Raw genomic sequence first — 27,736 nt, 5'->3', positions numbered from 1 at the left:
ACTTCCTGTGGGGAGTGGCCAATTCGGTCCAAACTTACAACATTCTTAAATAAAAGGATTCATTTCTTAATTTCCCCAAGTTTAAAGGTAATAAAGATCAACAACAACACAAAACCAAGGAGAAATGACTCCTGCAACTTTTCATTTCTTCACAGGGCGGGAGCGTCATTTGCGTAGACGTTACAGTGACATGGACTTATGTAGGTTATCAGACGCACTGGAGCCCCCTTGAGCATTTCTGAAATTAATGTCAGAATGACGAATATGATGAAGGGCTGCGATGAATATTTCATGTATGACCCATATGAGGGAAAGAGAGAGGGAGAGAGCAGGAGAGATGCTGAGAGACGCTGTGCTGGGTTCGGCGGATACTGAGCTAGTGGTGATGATGCGGGGAGGCTGACAGACAGACGGAGGGAGGGTCTATTCCACGCGTGGATTATTATTGCTCTGCGTCGCTCTCTATCCAGAAGGGAAGCACCCGAGGAGAATCGGAAGAAACCGAAGCCCAGACCCGAAAAGTAAGTGATTCATTTCCAAACCTCTGTGCTTTGATGTTATGAATAAGTGCATGTATAGAGAAATGCTCTCTGTCTTCACTGTTCACAGTAAATGACAACCTTGAAACATTTGAGTCACACTTTATATATTGCAGTGGTAGGAGGCTACTGTATATTTACTGTACAAATCGAACTACTTTGTGTGATTATTTTGTGGAGCGAGCTCCTTGTAAATTGTTGTTCTATATTGTGCAATTAATGCAGCTTGAACTGTTTGCAGACTCCATTCAAACTTTACTGTGTGGATAATTTCTCAGGTGTGTTGTTTTTTTTTTAAACTTTAGGCTTTTAAAGAAATGTATGATTCAAGTTTGAAAATCTCCCTTTGACTTTGTTTGAATGTTCTCCCTTGTGATGGCGTCATCATTATATTTGCATACTAAAGCGCAATTGGCCTTCTGTCATGCATAAATGTGAATTGTGTCATTTCTGTGCCACTAATGACAACAAACAGAATTGCAAAAATAATGGCTGTGTCCAAAATCACATACCCTCTGAGTAGGTACTTCTTTTGTATAAGTATGTACTTACAGTACTTTGCGACCATTAAAAAAGTAGGTTCTATATAATCTCTCAATACTCAGATTGATGCTTCCTCGTTTCCTCGTTCCTCCGCCCTCCAGCCCGTGACCCGGAAACCGATCGAACTCAGCCATCTTGAAGGGTATCTCTGTCAATTCTCTAATTGCACAGCGAGGAACAAGGAGCGAGGAAGCTTCCTGAGGAGTCACGAGCGAGGATACACAGATGTATCCTTCCCTCGCATCCTAAGGGAGCTAAGATGTGAGGAAAGGAAGGATGCACAAATAAGAAATGAGAAGCACCCTATGAATGTGTGTATTATCAGTGAAGCGTCAGTTGCGTCACTTCACTGCCATTCACAACTCCCGAGGCCTCGTGGGATATTAAGGTGTCTATTGAATGCGCACTTCAGAATTTCACCGGAAGTAGTACTGTTTTAAGAATACTGTGGCTGAATCCCAAATGGCACCCTAAACCCTCACGGTCTTCCTCAGTGCGGAGTCCGCACTTTCGTGACATAATGCCGGTTTGATTGCCGGGTAAAGTCCTCCGCGTAGCTCGCAAACTTGCGGGCTCAGCTGAAGTGTGCATTGAGGGCGCATAGCGGCTGCAAAGGGGGCGCTCGTGGGCACCCTTCTGAAACCTAAAATGATGAACGGGACACCCTATGGTCTTGTGGACTTAACGAACACGTGCACACGGCAGCCATTGTAAGTCCACAAGGCCGAAAGTGCATAGAAGTGTGCCATTTGAGATTCAGCTTGTGTATTTGGACATACTACTCTTTTCACATACTGTTTATAGTAGTGAAGTATGCATTTTGGATGCCAATTACTTTTCAAACAGATAGTTTCACCCCAAACTCAGACCATTGGTTGTGCTAAATTGAGTATCTGGTGTCGTGGCAATGTATGCTATATGCAATACATACAGGATGTGCTACCAACAATATATTTGCATGGTTTTAAGGGTATGTTTAGGCCTTTGTAAAGCCTCACAGCACATGACCTTAATGCTGGTATACATTCTGACGAGTTATTATTTACCTACATTTTCAACACATTTCACACTGTCCTACTACATCTGACTGCTTCTTTTGTGCACCACGAAGCATGCTACCCATGTTTTGGACTGTTTTGCCCGAAAAAATGAAAGCGGGTGGCACAAATCATCAGAAAACCGGCCCAGTTGGACCAATCAACTAAAAAGATTTCAATTCCAATCGGTGCCACTAGTGTTGCAGACATAACATACTTTTAACATTTATTTTTTTACATTTTAATATAATATGATAACACCTGCAGAGGTTGATCAGAAGCTGCGTAACGTTGATTTTCATGTATTGCCAACAGAGAGCTATGATGTGACATTTACTGTACATTTTGCTCAGCATAAAACCAAAGCCTTAGATCTTTAACTCTATGGTTTTTACTGGTATTTTATAAATTATACAGTAGTAACATGAAATCATCTATTTGCAAGTGCAACAGGATATTCAATGAAAAAAGAACTTCATTCTGTTTCTGACTATCTGTTTGGAAATAGAAAGTCATTAGTTTTGCAATTCTGCCTGGTGCCGTTATTGGCAGAGAAATTGATCGGATTGTGAAAAGTGGTCAATTCATATCAGAAGAGAGTCAATTGAAGAGAGGGGCTAAAAAAAATTAAGAGGGATTTGTGACATCATTCTAAAATGCAAGTCGTTTCAGTGGTGGAGCATGTTATTACATTTAGAAAAAGATTACAAGGAAAACTTTTTTTTTAATTGAAAATAACATGCACAGATGAATTGTGCACAATAAGACCAAGAACATGCAAAGTAAATAGGGTTAATTTTTTTGAATTTATGTTGCCTTTAAGGTAACATACAGCGTACATGTGAAAGTCAGGTGGGCTAATTGAATTGGACGTTAGTTGGCCAAATGAAAAAATGTGTGTGTTGTGTTTTAACCAATATATCAGTGCTAGTATTTTTGCACATATCCTGAGATCTCTCGCCCTTTGGTAAAGATGTCACACCTTGCTCCATCCATGACAAGTCTTTAAGTATGGATTGCATCCATCTACCTGAAAGGTCAGCGGCATTGCAAGCAGTCAGTCAGCCTTCTCATTTGAATGCAGCTGATAATGTGTATTAAAGGTTAGCGGACTTTGACTTGCAGCTCTCTTGCAGGGCATTTTCAAAAGGGGGAATATTTGCTCTACAAGTTTTTTCCCCCAAGGCTCAGCCCAGCCAATTTCTAAAGACTGTTTCAGCCTGCTTTAAACTGCAACTGCATAATGTCCACCCGCTCCAAATATTAACTGTCTGCAGCAGTGACAGCCTGCCAAGTTTTCCGAGTCGAGCTTCAGTGATTTCTCGCCGTACTGGTGTCTTTAAACACCGCGGGGGAATAGCCAGTCTGCTGATTAAGGATCCACGGCCTTGGTCTCATTCATACTGTAGGAAGGTATTTCCATAGCAATTAGCTATGAGACCTTTTGGCTCAAGCTTTAGAGAAATACATCCCCAGCTCCCAATTGTAATCTTCCTGCCGAATCCTCATTCGGACCAGTCTCATCCACATTATTATCCCACTGCATTTATATTCAAATGGCACATGGAAGGCCTTCGTAATTGAATCTAATCCACTCCGTCTGATCAAAGGCCTTTTACAGGAGTCATAGTTTAATTTGTTGAATCAATAGAGCAGCTATGGTTTTGTCCATGGCTGACCTAGATTTCTCTGGGTTTTATTACACCGCCTAAGTTAGCCGGCTTTTTTTTGGGAGAGAGTGTTGCAGGGAGTTTTGAATATAAAATCGTCACGGAAAGACAAACGCGTTTTATATAATCCTCCAGGGAATGGCGACGGCAGAATTGCATTATATTCTGTGCTCTCGTGCACTGAATTCAGGGTTGCTATGGAAATGATCTGCTCTGCTACAGTTGACATTGGCCAGACAATGAACACAAAGGATTAAGGAAGCACCAGATGTATAAAGAAGAGGTCAGGTATAGTATTCTCCGATTTAGCTCTGTTATATCATGATTGTTTGATACTAGGTGTGGGAGGAAGTTATATTGCAGGGTGAGCCATTTTCTATCATGATGATATGTATCACTATATATATATATATATATATATATATATATATACAGAGAGAGAGAGAGAGAAAATGGTTCATCCTGAAATATAACTTTGGCCCTTCCTCCCACGCTAATAAATATTAAAAAATATATATATAATAATAATACATTTAATAATAAATTAATATAAAATAATATATATAAATAATCACGTCATTCTCTATAGGGCACAGCACTGGTTTTGCTGTCTCAGTAGCCAATGAGCTCACTGGTCAGCCTTCAAATACTTGGTGTGCATTTGCTGGAGCAGTTGCAGTGCACTTTCAGAAACCCTCCACTTTCCCCCAGCTCCACCTGTATAGATCTACTACGGGTAATTCATGTACGCTGTACTGTACAGCAGCAGCATGGCTTACTTGCTCACAGCAGTGTATCGTGTATGTATTGGCATTAGCAAGTCCCGTACTTGCTCTGCAGCAGCAGCAATGACAACAGCAGCGGCAATAACTAACAGCAGCAGCAACAACAGCAATAACAGCGGCAGCAATAACAGCAGCAGCAATGACAACAGCAACAATGACAACAGCGGTGGCAATAACAGCAGCAGCAGCAGCAGCAGCAGCAGCAATAATAGCAGCTACAATAACCAGCAACAGTAATAACAGCAGCAGCAATAACCAACAGAAGCAGCAATAACAGCAGCAGCAATAAGAGCAGCAAGAATAACAGAAGCAGCAATGACAACAGCTGCGGCAATAAGAGCAGCAGCAGCAGCGATAACCAACAGCAGCAGCAGCAGCAATAACCAGCAGCAGCAATAACTAACAGCAGCAGCAATAACCAACAGCAGCAGCAATGACAACTGCGGCAATGACAACAGTAGCTGCAATAACAGCAGCAGCAATAACAGCAGCAGCAATGACAGCAGCAGCAGCAATAATCGCAGCGGCAATAACCAGCAGCAGCAGCAGCAATGACAAGAGTGGCAATGACAACAGCAGCGGCAATAACAGCAGCAGCAATGACAGCAGCAATAACCAACAGAAGCAGCAATGACAGCAGCAGCAATAACAGCAGCAGTAATAACCAACAGAAGCAACAATAACAGCAGCAGCAGCAATGACAGCAGCAGCAGCAGCAGCAATAACCAACAGAAGCAACAATAACAGCAGAGGCAGCAATGACAACAGCAGCGGCAATAACTAACAGCAGCAGCAGCAATGACAAGAGTGGCAATGACAACAGCAGTGGCAATAACAGCAGCAGCAATGACAGCAGCAGCAGCAATAACCAACAGAAGCAGCAATGACAGCAGCAGCAATAACCAACAGAAGCAGCAATAACAGCAGCAACAGCAATAACAGCAGCAGCAATAACCAACAGAAGCAACAATAACAGCAGTGGCAGCAATGACAACAGTGGCAGCAATGACAACAGCAGCGGCAATAACAGCAGCAGCAGCAATAATCGCAGCGGCAATAACCAGCAGCAGCAGCAGCAATGACAAGAGTGGCAATGACAACAGCAGCGGCAATAACAGCAGCAGCAATGACAGCAGCAGCAGCAATAACCAATAGAAGCAGCAATGACAGCAGCAGCAATAATAGTAGCAGCAATAACCAGCAGCAACAGCAATAACAGCAGCAGCAATAACCAACAGAAGCAACAATAACAGCAGCAGCAGCAATGACAATAGCAGCAGCAATAACCAGCAGCAGCAGCAGCAATGACAAGAGCGGCAATGACAACAGCAGCGGCAATAACAGCAGCAGCAATGACAGCAGCAATAACCAACAGAAGCAGCAATGCCAGCAGCAGCAATAATAGCAGCAGCAATAACCAGCAGCAACAGCAATAACAGCAGCAGCAATAACCAACAGAAGCAACAATAACAGCAGAGGCAGCAATGACAACAGCAGCGGCAATAACAGCAGCAGCAATGACAGCAGCAGCAGCAATAACCAACAGAAGCAGCAATAACAGCAGCAACAGCAATAACAGCAGCAGCAATAACCAACAGAAGCAACAATAACAGCAGCAGCAGCAATGACAGCAGCAGCAGCAGCAATAACCAACAGAAGCAGCAATAACAGCAGCAGCAATAACCAACAGAAGCAACAATAACAGCAGCAGCAGCAATGACAGCAGCAGCAGCAGCAATAACCAACAGAAGCAACAATAACAGCAGAGGCAGCAATGACAACAGCAGCGGCAATAACAGCAGCAGCAGCAATAATCGCAGCGGCAATAACCAGCAGCAGCAGCAGCAATGACAACAGCAGCGGCAATAACAGCAGCAGCAATGACAGCAGCAGCAGCAATAACCAATAGAAGCAGCAATGACAGCAGCAGCAATAACCAACAGAAGCAACAATATCAGCAGCAGCAGCAATGACAACAGCAGCGGCAATAACCAGCAGCAGCAGCAGCAATGACAAGAGCGGCAATGACAACAGCAGCAGCAATAACAGCAGCAGCAATGACAACAGCAGCAATAATAGCAGCAGCAATAACAGCAGCAGCAATGACAGCAGCAGCAATAATAGCAGCAGCAATAACCAGCAGCAACAGCAATAACAGCAGCAGCAATAACCAACAGAAGCAACAATAACAGCAGCAATGACAACAGCAGCGGCAATAACTAACAGCAGCAGCAATGACAAGAGCGGCAATGACAACAGCAGCGGCAATAACAGCAGCAATGACAGCAGCAGCAGCAATAACCAACAGAAGCAGCAATAACAGCAGCAGAAATAACCAACAGAAGCAACAATAACAGCAGCAGCAGCAATAACCAACAGAAGCAACAATAACAGCAGAGGCAGCAATGACAACAGCAGCGGCAATAACTAACAGCAGCAGCAGCAATGACAAGAGCGGCAATGACAACAGCAGCGGCAATAACAGCAGCAGCAATGACAGCAGCAGCAATAACCAACAGAAGCAGCAATGACAGCAGCAACAGCAATAACAGCAGCAGCAATAACCAACAGAAGCAACAATAACAGCAGCAGCAGCAATGACAACAGCAGCGGCAATAACAGCAGCAGCAATGACAGCAGCAGCAATAACCAACAGAAGCAGCAATGACAGCAGCAACAGCAATAACAGCAGCAGCAATAACCAACAGAAGCAACAATAACAGCAGCAGCAGCAATGACAACAGCAGCGGCAATAACAGCAGCAGCAATAACAGCAGCAGCAGCAATGACAACAGCAGTGGCAATAACAGCAGCAGCAGCAATGACAGCATCAGTAGCAATAACCAACAGCAGCAGCAATAACCAACAGTAGCGGCAATAACAGCTAAATAAATAATAATAAACAGATAAATCTATATTTTATTTGTGAGAACTGAACGCGAGTAGAATGTTATTTAAAAGTTACTTAAGAAATCTAATATAAAGGAGGAATGTTTTCTTTTCCTTTTTTCTTGTAATGCTGATAACATAATAAGGATGTTCTGCTTATGTTTATTCCTAAGACTTACTAGTGTTTATGCAACATTAGCCAGAGTTAGTTGGGAATTCAGCCCACATTTGGAGCCCTTATTTTTGCATTACTCCTTGTTTCACGTCACTTTCATGTTTAAATTGCTTTATGCAGTTCTATCCATGCAAATATATACTGAGATACATAGCAAATAGTCTTCCCGCTGAGACATTTCTAGCATCGCACAGTACAGTATATTGTCAAAACGCTCAACCCTATTTGATACTGAAAGCAAATGTAAATTTAAATGAAGATGGTGCAGAGAATCCCCCGCAGAACTTTAACAACTCTTGGTAGATAAACCCTCCCAGGATCATTTTGTTCTGATTAAGAACCGCACTTCTGTGGACTTTAGAGTTGGCGCTGTTTGAATTCAGGGAGGCTAATTAAATAGAAGTCGATAAACGCTTACCTGCTGGGGCCTTATGGATTCACCGGAGGAGAGAATGACAAGAGGACCTTAAATGGATCATTTGCGTAAAGTCTATTGGATCATACTCGTAGCTAATAGCTCAGGTTTAGGATACAATGAGGCCCAGAATTAAGCCCAAGTTATGTATTGGGGATGGGAGACTAACTAATTAAAAGTTTGAAAAGGATGCACACTGATTGTAAATGACTTCAGTGGGCGCTCTTAGGCCTACTGTTGATCTCAAGCTGTTCGAGCAGTTAATTAACCAAAAGAAGAAGACGTGGTGGAGCAAATCATTACAGATTGCAATTAATGCGATTTGCAAGGCATGCATGCCAAGAGAACGTTAACAAGAGAACGTCAGCTCAGGTCAAAGGGGTAAGATCGCAGTGATTTTTGTTTGTTTGTTAATGCATCATTAAAAGCAAAGAAGCCTTCCGCTCAGAACCCCCGATTCCCACATCTTGAGAAGGTCTCATTGTTTCTATGGTAACCCATCTCTGCATACCGAGTCGAGGGGGGGAGGGGGAAGAAAAACGGGACTTGAGAAATGTGTCTTTCCTTCAGCTTTCTTTTAAGTTTCTGTCTTCTCGTGGATGAAACGTATGACAGCTTGGCCTGTAAATGATGGTGGAGATAGTCGAAACCCCAGGTGAAAGACTGTGATTGGAATACAAAGGCTGAGAAAGAAAGGCAGAGGGGCGGACTCTGAGAAAAAAAAGCTTCTCATCTCAGCTCGTCTTTGACAGTCAATTTACATCTGAGAATATCTCCCCAAGTTACGACTCGCCCCAGCTCGGCTTCGTGGCTCTTTGTAATTGATACGTGAAACATTTATTTAAATCTCAACTGATAATCTGCACTACAAACGCTCTTCAAAGAACAATGTTTTCCAGGTGACTGAGCATCAGAACGTCTAATTGGAAACAGATCCATTTCTTCACATTCCAAAGGGATTTTATTGTAGATTAGCATGTCTTGTCATTTTTCAGATTCAAGGGTATTGACTTTTTTAAAAGCATAAAAAGGCTGTCTGACTAAGGGAGGCTTGCTGGTTAGACTAGTTAAAAAGCCTAGATCCTTATTTCTTAATGTGTTCCTTTCTTCTCTTGTGATAAGTTTCCATTGCCTGTCGTCTGTCTCTTAAAAGTTTTTATTTTCAGTTGTGAAGCAAACTTGAGCTGTGGAAAGGGCGCTTAATAAATAAAACTTATATATATATATATATATATATATATATATATTTTTTTTTTTTAAAGATAGCATATTAGAATGATTTCTGAAGGATCATGTGACACTGAAGACTGGAGTAATCATGCTGAAAATTCAGCTTTGCATCACTGGAATAAATTACATATTCAAATAGAAAACAGTTATTTTAAATTGTAAAAATATTACACAATATTACTATTTTTACTGTATTTTAAATCAAATAAACACACCCTTGGTGACAAAAAAAAGGCTATTTTCCACATATATTTTCCTCATATAATATCACATTTCTCATTCTCTTGCAATCGATTGCTCCTTGTTCATGTTTGATGTTTAATATACGTGAAACACTGTATTTTGCTCCTGCGAGCACCCTTAAGATGGCAATATGTTGAAAGAAAATGAGAAAGTCTGACAGAGATAGTGATATTTTGAACCTGTGTGAGAGCACAAGAGAAAGAGACACTGAATGATCACCTCATTTTACACTGTGATTGGACTTGATGAAGTGTTCACCACTCTCAGGGGTCCCTGTGTAGTTAACACAATCACTAGAGGCCCAGAGCTCTCAACCTGTAATAACCCAGTTTAATCGTCATTAAAGTACTATCTGATGGCTTTCAATGAGTGCAGAGCGGCCAAACACTTATAGTCTGTGATCAACTTTTACAGAGAAGCCCATCAGGGACTCACCATCCGCCTGATCGGCTGTAAATGGCATTGAGATGGGAATAATTATGAATGAAGGTCTTGTAAATTGAGACATGTCCTCTGGGATTTTTCTCATGACTTGCGTTGAGGACTAGCTAACTCCTAGTAGCAGTACTACTAACTTTACTAAAAAAAAAAAATTCAGTGGTGTGGCAACTGTTTTGTTTTTTCACCAGTTCATGTAAATGAAACATTTACAAAAAAAACAGCAACATATTTTGCATTTTAGGTCTGCTTTTTAATACTTTGTTAAAGGTGCCCTAGAATCAAAAATTGAATTTACCTTGGCATAGTTGAATAACAAGAGTTCAGTACATGGAAAAGACATACATTGAGTTTCAAACTCCATTGCTTCCTCCTTCTTATGTAAATCTCATTTGTTTAAAAGACCTCCGAAAAACAGGCGAATCTCAACATAACACAGAGTGTTACGTAACAGTCGGGATCATTAATATGTATGACCCCAATATTTGCATATGCCAGCCCATGTTCAAGGCATTACACAAGGGCAGGACATCTGGATGTGCACAGCTGAATCATCAGACTAGGTAAGCAAGCAAGAACAATAGCGAAAAATGGCAGATGGAGCGATAATAATTGACATGATCCATGATTACATGATATTTTTAGTGATATTTGTAAATTGTCTTTCTAAATGTTTTGTTAGCATGTTTGCTAATGTACTGTTAAATGTGGTTAAAGTTACCATCGTTTCTTACTGTATTCACAGAGACAAGAGGGCCGTCGCTATTTTCGTTATTAAACACTTGCAATCTGTATAATGCATAAACACAACTTCATTCTTTATAAATCTCTCCAACAGTGTGTAATGTTAGCTTTAGCCATGGAGCACCATCAAACTCATTCAGAATCAAATGTAAACATCCAAATAAATACTATTCTCACATGATCTGACGCATGCATGCAGCATGCATGACAAACATCTTGTAAAGATCCATTTGAGGGTTATATTAGCTGTGTGAACTTTGTTTATGCACTGTATAACTGCACTTATAGTCGCGAGCTCAGGGGGGGCAGGGAGCACGAGATTTAAAGGGGCCGCAGCCTGAATCGGTGCATAGTTAATGATGCCTCAAAATAGGCAGTTAAAAAAATTAATAAAAAAAATCTATGGGGTATTTTGAGCTGAAATTTCACAGACACATTCAGGGGACATCTTAGACTTATATTACATCTTGTGAAAGAACGTTCTAGGGCACCTTTAAATGCTGCTGTTTTTTTCACTAAAAGTAATTTTTAAGTCATAATATTTACTACATTAGGGTGTATTGTAGTTGATGAAATTTGCCACAATTGTAGAGATGGTCATGAATAGTGATTGGACTCAATTTTTTTTATTCATCTTTGTTCAAAACTTATGATGTCGCGAACTTAATGAGGTCGACCCAAAATCAGTTCAGAGGCTGTATCTCAGGCAGATTTTGAGCAATCGAAATGAAAATGGGTATGCTTCATCAGAATCATGATCTGAGGGTCCATGATCTGAGGGAAATTTGGCATGTGGGTGAACAAACATCTACCCAGTGGCGCAGCAAGATGAGTTACAGGCACCTTACCCAGAGACTGTGGGTTCGAATCCCGTGTGGGGCAACTTTATAAAATTGTGTGTAATGTTCTGTCATTTTGTACTAATCTTTAATCCTCTTGGATTATACATTAGTATGTTTTTGTTAATTCTGTGTTTGTTCTCATTCTGAACTCATTTGAGTTCATTCTCACCTGTACTCCTGGACCAGCTGTTTTCATGTACGTTCAATTTCTGCTGTTTTTGCTCTTCATGCTCCACATTAGGCTACAGCCCCTTCAGGGGTTTTGCCCTATATCGCTGCTTGCAGCTATATTCTGAAATATTTTTACAATTTAAAACAACTGTTTTTTTTTTTTTGTTGTTTTTTTTATTTGGATAAATTTAAAAATGCTATTTATTCCAGTGATGCAAAGCTGAATTTTCAGTATCATTACTCCAGTTTTCAATGTCACATGATCCTTCAGAAATTTTACTGACCCCAAACCTTTGAACGGTAGTGTATAATGCTACAAAAGCTTTCTATTTCAGATAAATGGTGTTCTTTTGAACTTTCTATTCACTTTGAAATGTATACAATGTATACATTTATTTACATATATAGCCTACTCTATTTCAGTGTATGTCTAAAGAACAAGTACTGGTTTCAAATGAGGGTCAAATTGAGATGTGTCCTTTCAGTAACGAAGCAACTTTGTTGTGTAGTTTAAGAAACAAACCGGATGTTCAATATTAATTGGATTTCATTTTGAAGCTAATGTGTGTTTTGTTTATATCTGCTTAAATGACAGCTGCAATACTTGTAATTTTTCACCATTATATTCATCGGTTGTGAAAGCACTCTGGGAAAGCCTTCATGCAAGGGTTGTAGGGGAAGCATGGGAATTGTCTCTTGAGGAAAGACAGGGACTGGGGTGAAGACCACGGTTGCCTAGATACTGCTGGATGCTAAGCCGCGGTACAACAGCCCACTTCAAGCTCATTGTGTACACAGCTGAGGAGAGAAGAACAGTTGTGTGAAATTGGCTGCATCAATTGAATCAAGTGATGATGCTATTCTGGGCCTTCTTCCATATCGCTGCCTCCACTTGGATGGAAATAGAACATAAAAAGTGTTTGCATAACTTAAGCCGTGGACTTCGCAGCCATAAATAAGACAAAATGTGCCTCTCTGTATGCCTACTGGAACAACATTGAGCTTTTCTTTCTGAGTTCAAGTATTTGATATGCATTAGCCTTCTGTAATTAGTTCCCTTATTATTTGTCTTAATATGATTACAGAATAATTGTAGAATGTTATCCTATTAGCACTATGTATATAAGAGCGCTAAATGGAAAGACAACAAGCTTTTGATACATATTTTTGTTTTTAGCAGGCACTACAGTAGATCTATCTCACATTTAACTGCCACTAAGTGTTCAAATACACTCTAAACAATGCTGGGTTAAAAATGGACAAACCCAGCAATTGGGTTGTTTTTGACCCAGCAGATGGGTTAAATGTTTGAACCAACCTGCTGGGTAGTTTTATTTAACTCAAGTATTGTTTAAAAAATTACTATATTGCTCACTAAGATGAACCCAAGATGGTTGGAAATTAACATTTATTAATATGTTTAATAAATTAACGTTTATTAATATGTTTGATAAGTAAATATTAAACATTTATTAAATTGCTTATTAATAAATGTTCACCTTTTGATTATTCCTGTTACCTCTAGTAATTATATGTTTGATTTTGGGTTATTGCTGGGTTTGTCCATATTTAACCCAACTTGGGTTATTTTTAACCCAGCATTTTTTAGAGTGTACAGAGAAGTATATATACATAGTGTATATACAAGTTTTTCATCTAATATTTAGGGTTTTTTATATTGGTTTTTACATTGTTGTTTAATCTGCACTTTATATTGTAAATATTATATTTAGGGGAAAAAAGACAAAAATAATAATGTATAGCATTCATTATATAGAATTCAGTTTGCACATTGTTTAAAGAAAAGCATTTGGCTATTATAAATAAATCTAATAAATAATGGAAAGATTTGATTAGCAAGACAGTTTGTCCTACTGGCTCATAAATACATGTAACTTCTGCTCCTAAAATATTATGCTAAATGCTTCTGGAAGAAGGATGGAACAGCAGACTGCAAAAGTGAGATGCACTCCAATGATGCCTAATATATATTCAGAGGTGTTATGAGATGAGTCAAGCATCATATCCCAGTAGTCGTGGGAATAGTAGGCGACGGTATGAGAATATATGGACATTGTCATTGTTATTGCAAATGTTGTAATCACTGTACACATTGTCATAATTGCTGTATGAATTGCACACTGCGGCTACAGCAGTGACTACTAAACATTAATGCTATTATAGACGTGGGCTGAATGTAGAGTTAGCCGTGTAAACTAATTACTCTTGATGTTTCACAGGAGCTGACTCCAAAAACCAAAGTGAGAAACCACAGCGATCGGACAGGGTGATGACGGTGCCCTCGGCCCATGAGTTCCATTGGCAGAGCCTGGCATGTCTTTCCAGTGCCCGCGTGTATCACTCACTGGCTGATGTCGGGGGGCAGCTTTATATGGTGGGGGGTTGCGATGCCTCGGGTCGACCCACCAGCGCTCTTGAGCTCTACTCACCCGAGGTGGACCGCTGGCTCAGTCTTCCTCCGATGCCCACGCCAAGAGCCGGGGCGGCAGTGGCTGTTTTGGGTAAGCAGCTGCTGGTGGTCGGTGGGATGGGGAAGGACCAGCGCCCCCTGAAGGCAGTGGAGGCGTACAACACAGAAGAAGGCAAATGGAGGAAGAGGTGCTCACTCAGAGAGGCGTCCATGGGGCTTTCTGTCACTGTTAAAGGTAGAAAACCATCTTGTGGCTTTAAAGTCAACACGGAATGGTGTTCATTACCAATATTATTTCCATACTCTGATGTATTTACAAGCAAATATATTCAATGATTGAATGAGAAAAAGTACAGGGCCCTTGATTTTATTCATGGAAATTGATTATATTATATTATATTATATTATATAAAACTATTTAAAAACTATATATTAAAGTTAAATAAGATGAATTGTGAGCAATACAAGTGTTTAAAGAATTACATTGATAAATATGAATTTTACAATAATATATATTGTGTGTATATACATATATATATATATATATATATATATATATATATATATATATAAGGCACAACAAATGAACAAATAATAAGATCAAGAAAATGTATTAAAGAATGAAATAAATTGTTTTAGATGTTGGGATATTGAAAAATGTATCTATACTACAAGTTGGAGGATCAATGTTATATATTAGGAATGTGTATTAAAGAACGAAATAAATAGTTTTAAGACTTGGATGGTAAAAAATGTCTCTATATTACAAGTTGTTGAAAATGTTTAATTTTTGATAAAATACAATGTTGATAAATATGAATTTTACACTAATACATTGTATCATTACATTATAATATATATATATATAAGGTCAATAAAACAACAACAAATAAACAATAAAATCAAGAAAATGTATCAAAGAATGAAATAAATCATTTTTAGATGTTGGGATAGTGAAAAGTGTCTCTATACTACAAGTTAGAGGAGAATATATATATTTTCTTTGGAATAATATGATGATAAAAAGCAAGAGCATGTATTAAAGAGCAAGTTAAATCATTTTATTTATGTTGACTTTAAACAAGACCATGTCAATGTCACTTTAAATAATTCAGTTACCTCTTTTCAGCCGCAGTTCTGTCAGAACATGGCATTTAAAGTATTTATTCATTGAGAATTTGACATTGTGAGGTGAGAGACTGTTTTGTTCAAGAGTTCTTTGTTCAAAATAAAGACCTTCATTTGACCTCTGTTCAGATGGCAGAGCTCTTGCTGTTGGGGGAATGGCAGCAGACCTCCTGCCTAGAAGTGTTCTCCAGCAGTACGACCTTCGCAAGGACGTGTGGGCGCTCCTTCCGCCCATGCCCACCCCGCGCTACGATACCAGCGTCTGCCTACTGGGCTCCAAGATCTACGTGGCAGGTTTGCTGAGCAGAGAGAGTCCTTGTGTATCCGTTATCTCCCCTCCACACTATGTGCGTGTGTATTTGTGTTCCTGACCTCGATGTAGTGTTGAGGACAAAATTGCCACTTAAGTTAGCTAAATCCGAAAAAATAACAACTAAAATGATTTACAACGGATAACTGGTTTATAAAATCGATTTACTTCTAAATGTGCAAAAATGACCAGTCACCACCAATAACCCTGTCCCTTCAGGTGGACGTCAGTGTAAGCGTTTGGTGAAGGCGTTTGAAGTCTTTGACATGGAAAACCGCACTTGGTCCTCCCTACCCAGTCTGCTCTGCAAGAGATCTTATTCTGGAGTCATATGGGACAGCGCTGGGCGTCTCTGCTGGTTAGGAGGGCTAAGACAAGGAGGAATACACCAAAGTTCAAAGTTCACCAAGAACGTTAACATCTTTGACACCAACCAAGGTAAATTAGCTAGACATACCAACACTATAATAATACATATCTCTGTATGTCTGTTTCCCACTGTAAACATGAGTAGTGTTGTGAAAAGAGCACTGAAAACTATTACTATTACATATTAGAATGAAGGATCATGTGACACTGAAGACTGAAGTAATGATGCTGAAAATTCAGCTTTGATCACAGGAATAAATTACATCTTAAAATATATTCAAATAGAAAACTGTTATTTTAAACTGTAATGATATTTCACAATATTGCTGTTTTTATTGTATTTTTTATCAAATAAATGCAGCCATGGTTGGTGGGCAGAGGAGACTTACTTTCAAAAATATGAAAAAATCTTACTGACCCCAAAACTTTGAACTTTACTTCATAAAAGGCTAGATTGCTAAAGATTGTGTTGATAAATAGGTTTATAGGGCATATAGTCTAAGATAGTTTGCTGGCATTACCCAACTAAGAACGGTTTGCTAACGTTCCCATTAAGTTATGAAAACGTTATTTCTGAATGAAACATTTCTTGGTTATGCGAACATTAGGGAAACATTCCATTTCGTTATTTTGCAAACATTAAGGGAACGCTAGTTTTGAATGTTCTCTAAGCATTCTGAATCAAGTTGTAACATTTTAAAAATCTTAGACAAATGTCCAATAAAATGTTTCAGAAAAAAAAAAAAAAACATTCCATGAACGACGTATAAATAATGTTTTTGTCCTAAAGTTTTGAGAACATTATTAAAGACCAGAAAGCTTTGAACTAATGTTCTATTTAAAGTTACTGGGAAAATGTTTGTTCATAACTTTGAGAGAACATTGCCAGAACATTTTTCAAAGTTCTGAGAAGATTCCATGTTAGCTGGGTAGCTGGTTAAGATGGAAGCTTGTTTTCACCACTAAATAAAAAAGGTAATAAATAAAAAAAGGTTATTTCTCACAATTGTCAGATTTTCTCATGCAATTCTAACTTTATAACTCACAATACTGACTTTTTTACTCAAAATTGTGTTATAAAGTCAAAATTGCATGATATAAACTCACAATTGTGTCTTTCTCAGAATTGTGTCTCAGTTTTTATCTTGCATTTCTGACTTTATAACATGCAAAATATAAACTCACTATTCTGAGGAAAAAATGTCTTTTTTTCTGTCACAATAGGACATTATAACACGCAATTTTGAGTTTATATCTTGCAATTCTGACTTTTTTTCTCGCAATTTCGAGTTTATATCACACAGTTATGACTTTATATCACACAATTCTGACTTTATATCAAGCAATTATGACTTTATAACTCACAATTCTGACTTAATATCACACAATTCTGACTTTATAACTCACAATTCTGACTTTATATCTCGCAATTCTGACTTTATAACTGACAGTTGTGTTTATATCTCACAAGTCAGAGAAAAAAAGTCCAAATTGTGACATATAAACTCACAAAAAAAAAGTCAGAATTGTGAGATAAAAAGTCGCAATTTTTTATTTCATGGTAGAAACAAGCTTCCATAGGTTAAGCTAGTCTTCCCATCTGGCAAAGCTGGTGTTTAGCTGGTCTCCCAGACTGACCAGCTAAAAAGTGGCCAAAACCTCTATAAAATCAACAACCTTGACTAGCTTAAGCAGGCCTGGAGACGAACTAATTCCATTAAAAATCCTAGGCTGTTTTCAGATTTTTTTTTTCCACATGGTTTTCATCACACAATGCATTACAAAAAATAGGCTTAGCGCTGAATCTCTCTGAATACTGTAACCTGTAAATATAGACACCAAATTAGATAAGTGCTGCTTATACATGCAGTATTACAGTGAATCAGTGAAATCTCCAAGAAAAATAGTTTTTTGTTGAATGCGTACATAAAACACGCATACATCATCACGGGTAACAGTTCCCTTTTTATTCGATTTTTTTTGTTTTTGTTTTGGATTAACCCAAAATAGGGGTGGAAAGATACAAGGTGTGACAAAATGTAAGACCTGCTGAAATGAGTTATTGATTTCTCTCCGGCTTCTCACGCTTTTTCTTCCCCTACATCGTTTCCGCTCAAATCTGATCTTTTCTAATCAGATTCAGCAGATGGGAAAATTGCACAGTTTTTTTGGCCCCAAGGGCGATAAAAAAAAGTTCCTGTCGTAAGTGGGTAGCGAGGAGGTCAACTGAACTTTGCACGCTGGCGTATGAATCATTTCTCTCTTTTTTTAATTATTCCATTACTGGTGCATGTGTCAGTCAACAGGTGCGTGAGCCGGCGTTCACAGAGCAGCACGGGGGATTAAGCCTCGCTATCTAATTTCCTTCTGCCCGAATCCGCCACCGGCAATAAAAGCCCTCGCGTACAAGTCTCCCAATCTAATATAACTAGGCGATAAGATCGTGGGATTGGAAGGGGGCGTTAAATGATGCTATTCAGAAACACATTGTCATCCCTTATCCATAGCTCATCCTGATAGATAGTTGAGCCCATCTGCTCTTTTGTCTTAACGCAGGCTGCTGCGGAGAGAGTTATATCCCAGTTTGTTGGCAAGATGGATGTGCACTTTATTAAAGATCCAACTTGACAATGTATACTTGCTAATTGAGTGGTGATAGACCCAGAACAGCATGTTTTCTAACGTTATGCCAAATGAACAGCCACCAGGATGGACCCTGCCACTTGTTTGAAAGGAATATGAGTTTGCATCTGAATAAAAAAAGTATGCTTGGCATCAGAAAAAGTGAAAGGGCAACACCGCTCAACAGAAAAAGCGTCAGATTTTGGGCCAACAACAGAGCAAGCGTTGCACGCCAAGGGCTGAAATCAATATCCTGTCCAAAGTTGACAGACCCTTCATTGCTCATTCAAGTCGGACACTTTGATCCTGATCCAAATTGCCAAATTTGCAGCAAAACATCAATAAATGATTTAACTAAAATCACCGGAGAAAAACAAACACAGCGAGCAGCCTTGTTGTCCACTGGCTACATGGGCTGCTACCTTTTAAAGCAGCTTCCTGACTGAATATTGCATAGCCTTTGATTGCATAAGGTCTTTGAATTCCATAAAGTCCACACTGATGTTTATTTTAGTCAAGAACCGCCCACTGAGACAGGAAGAGATCATCGAGTTTTGGCGAAAGTTATTTATAAAAGCAATGCCTTAGAATATTGTGTTATTCCCTAAAAAAGTAACTCATTGCGTTAGTTACTTTTTATGGAAAGTAATGCGTTACATTACTTTTGCATTACTTTTTTTTCACCTGGGCTGGACCTGCTTGTCTGTTTTTTTAATGACAACAAAAAACGTTATATTCTCGTCAAACGTAAAGGCCCTTTCACACCAAAAGTTAAAGCATTAGTTCACTTTCAAGTGAAATTTAGCCTAAGCTTTACTCACCCTCAAGCCATCCTAGGTGTATTCTTTCTGATGAACACAATCGGAGAAATAATTAATAAATATCCTGACGCATCCAAGCTTTATAATGGCAGTGAACGGGACCAGTGAGTATGAGCTGAAGAAAGTGCTTCCATCCACATCCATCCATCAAAACGTACTCCACACGGCTCTGAGGGGTTGATAAAGGCCTTCTGAAGCGAAGCGATGCATTTTTGTAAAAAAAATAAAAAAATAAAAATACATCGTTATGACGTAACATATCTAGCTTCCGCCAGACCGCCTTCCGTATTCAACATACCTAGAAAGAAAGTGTAAAAATTTTGGCAGTTCACAAACCTTACACCTTCCCTATTCAACTTACCAAAAAGTGTAACTGACGCAACGCCAGTTTACAATTTCTACGTAACCTGAATATGGAAGACGGTCTGGTGGAAGCTAGATATTTTACTTCATAATTTGTTAAAATATTGATATGTTTTTACATAAACGCATCGCTTCAGAAAGCTTATATTAACCTCTCAGATCCATGTTGAGTACACGTTTATGATGGATGGAAGCACTTTCTTCAGCTCATACTCATTGATCCCGTTCACTGCCATTATAAAGCTCGGATGCATCAGGATATTTATTAATATTTCTGCGATTATGTTCATCAGAAAGAAGAAAGTCATATACACTAAGGATGGCTTGAGGGTGAGTAAAGCTTGGGCTAATTTTCATTTCAAAGTGAACTAATAATTTAAATGAATAAGCCTCAGACTGAAAGAAATGCAAATTGACGCCTGTACAGTAGAGGGCGCAGTTAAGACATTGATTAATAAAGTGAGATTAAGTACATAAAGTATATTTGTATAATTTTCTGAGATTGCATTTCACTCTTTATTCATTTTGAGTAATACTGAATATTTTTTTATTTTTGCAAGTGAAATGAGTAAATGTATGCTCACATTTATTCTAAAGCTACAATAACCATCATGTTCACAAAGCACACACAACACCTCTGCACTTACTCACTATTTCTCTCAACATGGGGACAGGAGAGCTGTCAGTCAATAATTATTTGAAAAAGTAACTCAGATATTTTGCTTTAAATCTAAAAGTAATGCATTACTTTACTAGTTACTTGAAAAAAGTAATCTGATTATATAACTATATATATGTTTTGTTTCGTTTTCACTTCTTCCTCAAAAGCAGTTATTGTATTGGCCTTTTTACATTGTGTAAAGTTTTTTAAAGCAACATTAGCATGATGCTAAATAAATGATCTGAGAAGCATTGGGTAAAAAGTAAATTTGGTCACTATTGGGTCAGATTAATTAGGCTGATCTATTTTTTATAGATACTTTCTGGTATTAATAATACATAAATGCATATATATTTACAAATACATAGGATATGAATGCATATAAAACTATAATATAAATCCAGTATAAAATATAGCCAGTGTATCTGGTATTATTCTAGGATTGCCTGATCTGTGAAAAATGCCTGCAATGACAAAAGTTAGGTGTTGCTCTTCCATTCTGAAAAGGTTTTAATCATTTATATATACACAAGTGCTGTGAGCATCTGCATATGTGTCTTTGCAATCAAGCATGTAAACATGAATGTTGGAAGATGGTCAAACAACCATCATTATTCTAATGCCGTTTGTGTGTTATTGGCTATGATTGTGCTTTTTGGCAGATTAGGTTGACTGAGAAATGTAAATAATGTGCCAAATTAACATTCTACATCTGTGAAACACAGAAAGCCGCTCAAATCCAACTTCCTTTTCAAAGCAATTAAAGTGTTCTAGCTCAGTAATTTTTGAAGAAATAGTGCTTGCATTTATTACAGCAAGCCAGTGGCTTAGTTATTAGACATATATTAGATTCTGCAAATGGAAAAAAGTCTGTCAAGTCTAATCGACAAGCACGCAGGCTCTAATCTGCAGGAAAGTCCTTTATTTCTATTTCCTCTTTAGATGCTTTAGGAAAAGCTGTCAAACAAAACCATTTCAAATCATATACTGCATAAGCCTGTTAATTTTCTTTCACTCATTGTATAAATCTGATTTATTATGTCAGATTTTAAATCGCACAGTGTTAATGGTGAATGGTGTGTAATTTATTCAAAGCTAAAATACCCAGTTTAATGTACAAACTATACGTAAGACATAATTAGAATGACATCTTGCAAATTGCTGCTAGATGTGCAGATAATACACACTTCACCTTTAATATTTTGCACTTTATTATTGTTATTTGTTTGTGTCCGCTTTGTTTCGTAGGAATTTGGTTGAAATCAGAGGACACCGTACCCTTGAAGACCAAGCGAGCAGACTTTTCCGCAGCCATAGTGCGAGGCAGAATGATCGTGGCGGGAGGTCTAGGTATGGAAGTTGCACCATAATATATTTATCTACCGCACAGTTGCTGTCACGGTTGGTGTCATCCAAACATCTGCTCTCTTCTTACAGGCCATCAGCCATCAGTGCTGGACACCGTTGAAGCCTTCCATCCCGAAAAAAGAAAATGGGAAAGGCTGTCGCCAATGTCGACGCCGCGTTGCTCTGCCTCAAGCGTCGTGATCCGTGATCGCCTACTGGTGGTAGGAGGCGTCAATCAAGTCCCAAGCTCCGCCCATGAGATTCTATATGTAAAAGAGGAAGAGATTCTTTAACCACAGAACCTTTACACTTCAGAAAAAGTTGCCTTCAATGATTAAGTAAAAACACAAATTTTCACACTAAAGGTGCGGTCACATTTACCAATGCTTGGCCAAATTTCACGGGCGAAATCCAGCCTGCAATTTCGCTCATGTGCGTTAGTCAAGTGAATTCGCCACGCTGACCAACAGTGCTTCATACATCTCTACGCTATTGACAATTGATGTTTCGTTAATGTGACCACACCTTAAAGGGATAGTTCATCCAAAACTAAACACAAAAGAAGATATTTTGAAAAATGTCAGTAACCAAACAGTTGATGGACCCCACTGACTTCCATGGTATAGAAAAGAAATATTATGGAAGTCAATGGGGTCCCATCAACTGTTTGGTTACCGACATTCTTCAAAATATCTTCTTTTGTGTTCAGCAGAAGAAAGAAATTCATACAGATTTGGAACAACTTGGGGTGACTAAATGATGACATAATTTTCATTTTTGGGTGATCTATCCCTTTAAATCCTGAAATATACTCTACGCCAGTGTTTCCCCAACCCTGTTCCTGGAGGCACACCAACAGTACACATTTTCGAACTCTTCCTAATCAAACACATCTGATTCAACTCATCAACTCATTAGTAGAGACTCCAAGCAAGTCCAAGGATGCTTCCGAAATCACATACTATATAGGTATAGGTACTTATTTTGACTAGGTAATTACTTCACAACCACAAAAAAAGTAGGTTCTATAGTATGATGAGTATGTGTACTATGAATGTAATCCGGACATACTACATTCGCCATGTTGTCATTATCATGTGACCTACCAGCATCAGTTGTGTCGCTTCATTGCCATTCATATGCCATGGATAGTAAAGTGTCCATCGTATGCACACTTCAGACTCTCGCCGGAAGTAGTAGGTACTTTTTGCTTACTCTTACTTAGTACTGTGAATTCAAACATATTTCTTTTGTCACATGCTGTTTTCCACCTACTATATAGTAGGGAAGTATGCGATTTCGGATACGATTTCCCTTCCCTCGCTAACTTCCCTCCGTCTCATTCACTTGGATGTACGTCATGTACTTACAGTACATTGCATGAGTACCCATTACTGGCAGAACCCTTGCAATGTGTTTAAATGGAACGCCCAAAGCAGGGTTGCCAGGTTTTCACAACAAAAACCTGCCCAGTTTCTACTCAAAACTAGCCCAATCACATTTCGGGGGGATCCCCTGGTAAAATTCACATTCCAGGGGCTAAATATCATGTTATTTGGGGTCGCTTCAACCCACGGACATGAAAAACAACCTGCGGCAACAGTGTTAAAGAAAAAAAGTGGACTTGGCAACATTGGCCCAAAGCCCACTTGGAATCTGCAATGGAGCTGATTTATTATTTACAGTTTTTTTTCCATATGAATTTGTTTTACACACCATTCTATACCCATTTATGTATACTTGAGCTGTTGGATAAATACAAAAAAAAAATACACAAACAAAAATTATAACAAAACAATAAACTATAACAGCCTGCTTAAGGTAGCTACAGGTATTATGCAGTAAAATGTAAAAATAACTTCAATATCATACACTAGAGTTGTGTGGAGTGGGGGTAAATTAAGCTCGACCTGCTGTGACATCACAATCATGTTGCATTGTGGTCGATGGATCTGCCTGAAGTGTACATATTGAGTAGACTCGCTCCCTCTGTCAAAATCAAGGGGTCGAGGGTCTGTCCAAATACACTTCCTTCACCCACTTGACAAAGTTGAACACACTTCAAAATGGTGGGGAGGGGAAGTGCTTAGGGAAGTTGGAGAGTGTATGTCTAAAAGTGGAGTTAAACGCATCTCAAGACCGGAAATAGATGGGTCAGATAATGGAGACATCCAAAATGTGTACTATTGGTGTGTCTCCAGGAACAAGGTTGGGAAACACTGCTCTACGCAAATACACAAATGTGAAATCTTGGCCAATAGAGGAGGCCGTAGAGCAGGGGTTCTTAAAGGGATAGTTCACCCAAAAATGAAAATTTGATGTTTATCTGCTTACCCCCAGGGCAATCAAGATGTAGGTGACTTTGTTTCTTCAGTAGAACACAAATGATGATTTTTTAACTCCGACCGTTGCCGTCTGTCAGTCGTATAATGCATGTCAATGGGAACTCCATCTATAAGTGTAAAAAAAAACATGCACAGACAAATCCAAATTAAACCCTGTGGCTCATGACGACACATTGATGTCCTAAGACACGAAACGATCGGTTTGTGTGAGAAACCGAACAGTATTTATATCATTTTTTACCTCTAATATACCACTATGTCCAACTGCCTTGAGCATTCGGTGAGTGAAGTCTGAATGGACTCTGACGCTGGAAGTGATCGCTCACACTCATTGACATATACACGCGAGAGATCACTTCCATCATCAGACACGTTTTCAGACCTCACCAACCGGATGCTCAAAATGATATAAATACTGTTCGGCTTCTCGCACAAACCAATCGTTTCGTGTCTTTGACATCAATGTGTCGTCACGAGCCACAGGGTTTAATTTGGATTTGTCTATGCATGTTTTTTTTTTACTCTTATAGATGGAGTTCCCATTGCCATGCATTATACGACTGACAGACGGCAACGGTTGGAGTTAAAAATCATCATTTGTGTTCTACTGAAGAAACAAAGTCACCTACATCTTGGATGCTCTGGGGTAAGCAGAAAAACATCAAATTTTCATTTTTGGGTGAACTATCCCTTTAACTCCAGCCCTCGATGTCCACTTTCCTAGAGAGTTTAGCTCCAACCTTGATCAAACTCACCTGCCTATATCTTTCTAGTATTCCTGAAGACCTTGATTAGGTGTGTTTGATTAGAGTTGGAGCTAAACACTGCAGGAAAGTGGACTTCGAGGGCCAGAGTTGAGAACCCCTGCCGTAGAGTTTCCTTCAAACGTCTGTCTTAAACCACATTCAGGTTGCTAGCTCTAAACATGTCAACAGTTTAAACGTAAAATATGGAATTTTAGCACCCCTAGCACAAGATTCTATTCAACGCCTGTAGAAAATAGACGTTTACATTGATGCCTATAGTGCCCCTTGTGGCAATGCTGAGAACGCTGACATATTTCCTGATGCAATCTTGCATGAAATCAAACTAGTGTTGGTGTTTACAGTACTTATGTAGAGTGTGTTTCAGGCTTAATGTCAGCACAACAAGGTTCTTGGATGCTAGACTGTTCAAATGAATAAGCTACACTATCTGATGAGGAATAACTAAGCACATTTTAGGGAACGACATGTATTTTAGTTCCACAAAGCTCGCTGTTAATGCCATTTTTACAAGATGCACAGCAACGACAATCTGCCTCCTAAAGCCAACAGCGCCAAACACCCACCGAACGAACTAAGCCAACAACATATGCACAAACACAGCCACACACTCTTTAGAAACAGAATAAATAAGTGTTTGAAATAGAAACAGATTTAGCAGCCTCCCTATAATGGTGTCTTGAGATATTTTTAGGGTATTTACAGGGTTGCTAATTAATCTACTGCTAATTTTAGCATGATCGGCTAGTAATACAGCAGAGGTCTTGTTAATAAAGTGAAGTTTTAACTTTAGGATATTCATTGTGCATACCTCCCTGCATTAATTGTGTAGGAGGTGATTTTGGTGGTTTGTATGGTGAATATTGTTGGTTATTTTTCACTCATTCTGCTCAGTTTCATCCTTGTCAAAGGTAAATTGCACTGCTGTAGCACATACATGCAATCCTTTTTCTAAATGTTTACAGGGTCTTTAGCAATTTATAGTAGCATCAAGTACTCTTTAAAAACCCCTGAAATCAAATATTGGGAGTTTTTTGGCTTTTTAAAAATGTAAAGACGAGCCTTTTGAAATGTTCTAGCCCAAATAACTTACTTTCCAATGGGAAATGCATCAAAACAGGATAAAAAAACTGCCCTCTACAAAGGATTTCATGGGGTTTTTAATGCTACATTAATAAGATATTGAGTGTGTTTACAGGCACAACAATTCAGCTCATTCTGAAATCCCGGCAAAGCAAGAAACATTTATGTGAGATTTGAAATGTACATATGCACACACAAAATAAACCGCCAGGATTGTGTCTTAAACAGTTTATGACCTTTGGCTGATAAAAGAAAACATTTATGTGTTTACACGACCTTACATGCTGCTGGGTTATTAAACATAATCAGCGTAAGATCGTGCATGTAAACACCCTCATTGTCAGCACAGAGTTCAGAGATGCAGTATTTTGAATCGAAATAAAGTTGAAAAGCCTTTAGGGAAGTCATCATAGCTATGACCAGCATCATTAAATGATGTTTACTTTTTTCTATTATAATGTTGGCCATTTGCTCTCATTTTGTTAGGATAATGTGTCTTGGATGCACATTGCAATAAAATAAAGCACTGTAATAACATGGTTTTCTACAATTGCTTGTACGTTTGTGGTTTTGCCATTAAATGAACTTTGTCTCCAGTCTTTTTGCTTCCTTGTTTCTTGGTTCGAATTCACCACGGCACTCTTATCTGAGGGGGGAAAAAGAAACAGTGGATTTTCTTTTCTCTTTTTATTAAATAATGTCAAATAGTGACTCACTTACTCTAGTCTTGAGCAGCATGGTGGTTGACACAGAATGAGGAGCGACTCTAACCGTGTGGACTCCTGGCCTGAGGTTTATTTGTCTCTATTGATTTCTCTCACCTCTGCAGAGGTGAAATGTGTCTCTCGGTCCTGTCGGCCACGCTCAGACCTGCTGAAACACACTGCAGAGATGCAGTTAAAAAGTGCTGCAGTGGTTCGACACAGTTTATCTGCAAAATGAGGCTAGTGCTGATGTGTTATTGTGTTCTGGATTGCTTGGAAGTCTCTTGGCCTGCTTTCCAGGAAGTAGTAGCAGTCTCGGCTGTTAGTTTAATCAGGTATAATCTTAAATATTACGAACAAATAGCAATATTAGTTACAGATCAAGTCTGAAATTTGCATTTAACCATTAAATTTATCCTGTGCTGTCCGATTCGTGAGTCGTTCGTTTGAGTCGATTCTTTTTAATGATTTGGTCTAACCAATTTGTGTGCAAATTAGTGAGGGGTCGATGGAAATGTCGGATTATTTTAATGACTTGACCTTTGAATCTTTCATAGCCTACATGTCATTTCGTTCATTTGAATAGCGTTAAATTGCCCATTCGTCCACATAGCAGTCCACATTGATCATATTGCAAATAGGAAATCATTATAATGCAGCCAGAGATAAATTATGAGAAACAAAAATGATTAGTGTACCTCTCGAGTCCCTATAGCCTTATTTGTCACGTTAACGAATCAATGGTGAACCCTGGAGGTGTGTCACAAACAACGCGACATTTGTCGACATATTTTTTTTTTAAAAAGAAAAGGTACATTTATCTGACACAAACATTACAGCGTCATACATGAACACATAATCTTCCACATACCATTTTAAAGGAGTCTGGCCAGCAGGTGTTTAGCTGGGCAACCAGCTGAATTCCCAAACTTGTCAGCTGAAAAGTGCCTAAATCCCTCTAAAAGCCAACAGACCACCCTTAACGTGGCGAAAAGCCAACTAAGGCCATCTTCTTTTTATTTATTTTAGCAGACAGAGCGTGAACACTTTGAACGATGGAAAGAATC

General features: G+C 38.8%; 1 protein-coding gene and 1 long non-coding RNA gene across 2 annotated transcripts; one reads left to right on the top strand and one right to left on the bottom strand.

Annotated features, from left to right (window-relative positions):
- klhdc8a (kelch domain containing 8A) lies at positions 1-22,339 on the top strand. The gene is made up of 6 exons (XM_048173249.1): positions 1-521; positions 13,962-14,387; positions 15,410-15,574; positions 15,810-16,028; positions 21,675-21,776; positions 21,864-22,339. The coding sequence occupies exons 2-6, from the start codon at positions 14,012-14,014 to the stop codon at positions 22,064-22,066; spliced, it is 1,065 nt and encodes a 354-aa protein (XP_048029206.1). The 5' UTR covers positions 1-521; positions 13,962-14,011; the 3' UTR covers positions 22,067-22,339.
- LOC125256923 lies at positions 21,633-27,736 on the bottom strand. The gene is made up of 4 exons (XR_007182216.1): positions 27,541-27,736; positions 26,686-26,848; positions 26,526-26,611; positions 21,633-22,036 (listed from the first exon to the last, which is right to left on the bottom strand). It is a non-coding gene; the product is annotated as an uncharacterized LOC125256923 (long non-coding RNA).

This window comes from Megalobrama amblycephala, linkage group LG21 (genome assembly GCF_018812025.1).
Source record: "Megalobrama amblycephala isolate DHTTF-2021 linkage group LG21, ASM1881202v1, whole genome shotgun sequence".
NCBI classification, from domain to species: Eukaryota; Metazoa; Chordata; class Actinopteri; order Cypriniformes; family Xenocyprididae; genus Megalobrama; species Megalobrama amblycephala.
This window is presented reverse-complemented; position numbering and strand designations above follow the sequence as displayed.